The sequence below is a fragment of the Beta vulgaris genome, chromosome 5 (assembly GCF_026745355.1).
Source record: "Beta vulgaris subsp. vulgaris cultivar EL10 chromosome 5, EL10.2, whole genome shotgun sequence".
Lineage (NCBI taxonomy): Eukaryota > Viridiplantae > Streptophyta > Magnoliopsida > Caryophyllales > Amaranthaceae > Beta > Beta vulgaris.
Genome location: NC_079206.1, coordinates 56,890,547 through 56,896,845, shown reverse-complemented (window position 1 = coordinate 56,896,845; position 6,299 = coordinate 56,890,547). Strand labels below are relative to the sequence as shown.

At 38.9% G+C, this 6,299-nt stretch overlaps 1 protein-coding gene across 1 annotated transcript; it reads left to right on the top strand.

Annotated features, from left to right (window-relative positions):
• Positions 1-1,092: 1,092 nt before the first annotated feature.
• LOC130591465 (uncharacterized protein At2g29880-like) lies at positions 1,093-3,010 on the top strand. The gene is made up of 2 exons (XM_057394789.1): positions 1,093-1,425; positions 1,748-3,010. The coding sequence occupies exons 1-2, from the start codon at positions 1,093-1,095 to the stop codon at positions 2,033-2,035; spliced, it is 621 nt and encodes a 206-aa protein (XP_057250772.1). The 3' UTR covers positions 2,036-3,010.
• Positions 3,011-6,299: the final 3,289 nt, after the last annotated feature.

The window sequence follows — 6,299 nt, the reverse complement described above, 5'->3', positions numbered from 1 at the left end:
GGGAAATCAATAAGTGAATTTATCTTCCCTCTTTGAAGAATTGCTTAGGGGCATTGGACGGAACACATATTAAGGTTCGTGCTGGTGATAAAGATAAAGTTAGATTCAGAAATAGGAAAGGAGAATTCACCACCAATGTTCTAGGAGTGTGTACTCGTGATATGCAATTTGTTTATGTATTGCCTGGTTGGGAGGGTTCAGCACATGACAATAGAGTTCTTCGTGATGCGTTGTCGAGAAGAAATCCTTTAAAAGTCCCTCAAGGTAATAGGAAATTTGCATTTTTTTATACATTTTGTCAAGAAAAGCTAATGAAAGAAAATTATTAAAAGTTTTATTGGTTGTTTTTAGGTTACTACTATTTATGTGATGCTGGATATATGAACTATGAGGGATTTTTAACACCATTTAGAGGTCAAAGATACCATTTGAGTGTTTGGAAAAGTGGGGCACATCCGGTATCGGCTGAAGAATATTTTAATATGAAGCATTCACAAGCGCGGAATGTCATAGAGAGATGTTTTGGATTGCTTAAGATGAGGTGGGGTATACTAAGAAACACAACTTGGTACCGTCGAAAGGCCGTCAGTAGAATTATTTTGGCATGTGCTTTGATGCATAATTTCATTCGAACATATATGACCATAGATCCTATGGAGTCTTTAATTGGAGATGACGTACAAGAAGATATCAGTGAAAACAATATTGAGGTTATGGAGACTAGTACTGAATGGAATGTCTTTAGGCAGAATCTGGCAACTGAAATGTATGCAACATGGTTGAACTCAAGACCTTCTTAAAGATTTTTGTGATTAGTAATTACTTCTTGTAATTGGTTTTTGCTTTTAGTTGTAACTTGTAAGGAGAATTGCAAATCAAAATTAATCTACAATGTATGTTACGTGTGTTGTACTTTTGGATATTTAGTACAATATCTACTTCATATTTCAATGAATTTGGCATCTTACAATGCATTTCAAAGTGTCATATACTTAAAGGATGTGTGCTCATTTTTTTTGAACTTAAAGTTATTGTTATATAGCTGAATTTATACCTATGTCTTCTATATCATATTATTTTTGTGTTGTAGAGATGAGTCAAGGTAGAATCTGCATGAGATGGTCAGTTTGCGAGGATCGGGCCCTCATTAGTGCCATGAATGATCTTGTCGATCTTGGTGGTTGGAAAACGGACAATGGTCAATTCAAAAATGGGGCTTTTGCTAAGTTGGAAACTCTAATGAAACAAAAGCTTCCCGAGTGTGAAAAAAAAGCTAAGCCCCATATTGAGTCTCGAGTAAAGCTCCTCAGAAAACAATATGATGCTATTTCAGAAATGCTAAGCCCGAGTGCAAGTGGATTTGGATGGAATGAAGAGGGGAAGTTTGTTACATGTCCGCAAACGGTTTGGGACGAATGGATTAAGGTAATGTTCGAAAATTATATATGTTTTTTCCTACCTTTTGTTTTCTTTATAGTTTACATGTCAGGTTTACATTGCAAATTCTCAGATTTGATACATTACTTTTAATAGTGCAGTTTAACATTGAAAGTAGTGATGAAGTTTACTTTCTTCCTGTAGATATATCTTATTGAAATGTTAGTTAGAGATAATATAGTAGTTTTCTTGTTGTGGCTCCGAAACAATTTTAGAAAAGCCATAGGTGTAAGTTTAAAGTCATTACTTGTTTATTACAATAGAAAAACATTGATTGATGTATGTTCTTGTTGTTGTGGTGTTATGACAGAGTCACAAAAATGCCATTGGGTTGAGAAACAAACCTTTCCCTTTTTTTGACGAGTTGGGCAAGATATTCGGCAAAGATAGGGCTGTTGGAAATGAATCTACAAATGTACATGATGTTCTTGAAGAGATGGATGAAGAAGAAAGGGAGGAAGAAGGACAAGAAGTCCCTCAGTATAGTTTAGAGGAGATCAGTCCTTCGTCTCAAAATAGCCCAATGGGACCTCCACCTTCACAACACCTTCAACTAGAAGGACAAAAAAGGCAAGGACCGAAACTATTGAAGTCTTGAAAGAATTTTCCACTAAACTTGAAAAAATTAGTGATGTGATGGAGGCGGCAAGTGAGCACATAGGAAGGTTAGCTAATTGTTTCCAACACGAGTCAGATTCTGCTGAAAGAAGGATGAAAGTGACAAATGAGGTTATGAAAATGGAAGGATTAACTCCTACTGATGTTATTTTGGTCTCAAAGAAGATTGCTCTCAATCCTCTAGAAGTTGATTTCTTCTTCAGCCTTCCTGATGAAGACTACAAATATGCTTATGTTCAAGGTTTGTTGCTTCCAGATCAATGATTGAAAAAATAACATAAGTCGAAGTAGTAGCTACGACATGGTTTTAATGTAGTATGCAAATAGTATGTATATAGTTTTGGTATGTTTTTGGTTTTTTGTAAGCCATGCTAAATTATACAAGTGGAGGTTAAAGTGAAATATTTTGGGTTGTCATGTTATTGCTGACTATATATTTAGAAGCATAGGTAATAGGACCGATCCGATTTTTTGTAAGGCCCGATTTCCGATTGTTAACTTTAACTTCGGAAGGATTGAAAAACTACTACTTCACATTGTAAAATGCAACAGGTTAAACTCGTTTAACTTTTGTGTGATGCTATCTTCATATATGGTTTCCCATTGTTCTATTTTTTTTTTTGTATTATTATGTATGAGAAGGGTGTTACTAGTTGTATTAAAATTTTTATTCCTTTACTTTATCATATTTGTGTAATTTTTAATGAATAGTTTTAAGTGTGTGGTAGATGTTTAAAAAAATTACACATAAGTAGTTAAAGTTAGTTAAATTTCATGGGAAGTATAACAAGTGAACCAAACAACATATAGGAAGTAGATTCATAGGAAGTGCAAATTCCATAGTACCAACCAAACATGTTAATGCCATTTCCTAGGAAGTCATTAAGGGAAGTAACTTCCCATGAAATGAAACTTCCCATAGGAAGTTAATTCCCATGTGAACCAAACAATGCCTTAGGTTGCAAGTAATTACCAGCTATGAGACCATTTACATACACTAGAATTAGCGACTTAATGTGTTTTCATGGTGTTCAATTTTGTGTATTGGGAATATTCTATTAGAGATTGAGCGAATCCAAAAATTTTTTTTTTTTTTTTTTTTTTTTTTTTTTTTTTGACATCGAAGTAACGTACAAGTAAAACCAAAAGAAACTTAATTAAAATGAAGCCTAGCTCGACGGCCTTGCGTCGCTAGCACATGTGCTTGTTGGACTTGAGAACGAGAAACCTTCATTAGACAGCACCACTGAAAGCCCTCCGCCAAAATGCGAATGTCCGTCAGTGTATGATTACCGAGATTTGCGGTTGCCTCTGAGACTCCAGGCTGCGAACCAGTAACTCTGAATCCGTGAGCAGGAGGATGTTGGAGAAGAGTGATGTTCGAGCCCACCTCATGGCGTGAAGACATGCCATTGCTTCGGCCTGTAAAGCAGAAGGTGTATATATAAACATCCCATGCTGATGTAGGCGCTGATGCTGTTGGTGAACCACATACCCAACCCCACCTGACCCGTCTCCTGCCTTCCAGAGCCGTCGAACTGAATAATAACATCCGGTGTACCTGTAGACATTCGACCTAGGTGTGCTATGATGAAGCCTGGTGGTCGAACATAATTAGGGGCCGGAGGCGGAGGGGGGGTAAAAACAATCGCATCGATAAACCGTGAGTGTTGACCAGCACCTTCCCGAACTTGGCCGTCTAATGATTGCAAAGATGCCCTAACCTGTCGAAAGACTTGGCCATTTCGCGTAGTCCAAATAGCCCACAATGTGTTAATAAACTCCGGCAACCGATTACCCCCATAACCATCTTCTTTACGAAATTTTCCAATCCATAATTCTAGCCACGAGGCTAGGGTCAAATCCGGGAAATCTAAAGGCGAAATGTTCAAAGTACTTCGTCCCAAGCCTCTAGAGCTAAAGGGCAGTGTCTGAAAATATGTTGGTCGTTTTCCTCATCGTGAAGACACGTTTGGCATTGGTTCAAAATAGGAATTCCACGATACTGTAGATTTGAAGCCGTGGCCAAGCAATTATGCCACAATTTCCAAATAAACAATTTCCACTTTGGCATGATGTTCAGACCCCAAAGTTGACGAAAAAACGTCGAACCAACTGGACCTGTCATGCTCTGAATTTCTTGTGAATGTTGCTGAAAAACATAATTATAACCTGATTTTGTAGAATAGGAACCAGATTGCGTATGAGGCCAATACGGTTGATCGGGAGCCTCATTAAACAGTGGAAGCTCAATACTTTTGATGTGTCTAGCATCTCGAGGAACAAATAACTCATTGATCCGTCGTAAATTCCAACCCTGGTGGTTAGGCAAGATAAGATCCTTGACATAAGTGGAGGCAGCACTACGCAGCGGAACAGAATCCCTAAAAGTTGGAATCCGTCCGTGAACCCAAGCTTGGTTCCCTGCACGAATAGACGCCCCATTACCCACCTTCCATACACAAGCTGCTTGAAGAGTGCGACTGGCCAAAAGAAGCCCCCGTCGACCCCAAGAAATACCATTTAATGTCGGTCGGATCCAATCATTGAGCGAAGTTGTAGAATGGAACACCCTTGAAACCAACAATTGGGGATGCTGGACAATACGCCAGACCTTTTTCATAAGAAGAGCTTTATTAAATACCCCCACATTGCGGATGCCAAGCCCACCTTGACCTTTTGGCTGATGAATAATCTTCTGAGCTCGCCAATGAATCCCTATTTGCGCGTTATTTTTCCAGAAGAACCGAGCAATCATGGCATTCAATTTGTTCACAATCGTTGCTGGAATCGGGAAAACAGATAGCTGATTCATAATGGTAGCCACAAGAATAGAATTGATAATAATTAGCTTGGACGACTGTGATAAGAAGCTATGATTCCATCGAGCTATCTTGCTTGAAATGATATCCAGCAGAGGGGTAAAATGTTGAACTTTGGATCCCTGAATGTCAATTGAGGAACCCAGATACGTCCCGAGAGAAGGTTTATCGTCCATTTGAAGGATGCGTTTGAAGCCCTGACGTTGATCAGGTGGAATGTTCGGACTAAATTTCACGAAAGACTTCTGAAGGTTAACGACCTGGCCGGAAACAGAGCAAAATCTAGTAATCATCGTATGCAGAGCTTGACATGCTTCCTCCGATGCACGGAAGAAAAATAAAGCATCATCTGCAAAGAACAAATGAGAAATAGTAGGCCCTCGTTTTCCAATCTTTATACCTTGAAATTTACGGATATCCATTGCCAGCGAAGTCATGCGTGATAAAATGTCCATACAAAATAAGAAAAGGTATGGTGATAAAGGATCACCCTGCCGCAGTCCACAAGATGGATTGAACGTTTGTGTAGCCGACCCATTAATAAGAACCCGATAAGAGACCGTTGTTATACACTGTGAAATTAGCCGAATCCAAGCCCCAGGAAACCCATACGCTTGTAAAACCTTGAGAATGAACAACCAGCTTACTCTATCATAAGCTTTGTTCATATCCAATTTTAGTGCTGCTAGATGCCGGAGCCCTGACCTTTGTTTATTAATAATGTGTGTCAACTCGTGTGAAATCAATATATTGTCATCCATGTGACGCCCCGGAATAAAAGCATTTTGGTAGTCCGCTATCAAGCTAGGAAGGAGGTGCTTCATCCTGTGCACCATACATTTCGCAATACATTTATAAACTACGTTACAAAGACCAATCGGACGAAATTGACTAACCTCCTCCGGTGGGTTATTTTTTGGAATTAAGACCAATAATGTTTTGTTCCATTCCTTTAAAAGAAATCCCGTTGCAAAAAACCGTTGGATAGCATGGGTGACAGAAGGGCCGACTATATCCCAATGCAATTTGAAAAATTCTGCTGGCATTCCATCTAACCCAGGTGATTTATCATTTGCAATTTCAAACATTGCCTTACGAATTTCTTGGCTTGAAATAGGCTCCAAGAGAGCCTGCGCCTCTATCCGTGAGAGTTGGGGTATATTGAGCTCCCTTAAAACCAGATCAATAGCCTCCCCATGCTGATTATTTGAAAGAGGGGACACTTCCGCTACCCGGTAAAGATCCTTGAAGTAAGCTTGGATCATGAGGCAAATGTCATTAGGATTTTCAACCCAGACTCCCGCAGAATTTCGAAGCATGAATACATAATTTTGATGTTTCTTTTGTCGAAGCCTATTAAATAAAAATTTTGAGGGATGTCACCAAGCTGTAAATGACGATCTTTATGCGTTGTTGCCAATA

What these genes read in the sequence shown, in the direction of transcription:
- LOC130591465 (XM_057394789.1), top strand. Translation starts at nt 1,093, where the DNA reads ATGAGTCAAGGTAGAATCTGCATGAGATGGTCAGTTTGCGAGGATCGG. An exon ending in TTTGGGACGAATGGATTAAG is followed by an intron (nt 1,426 to 1,747) that starts GTAATGTTCGAA and finishes GTGTTATGACAG; the next exon opens with AGTCACAAAAATGCCATTGG.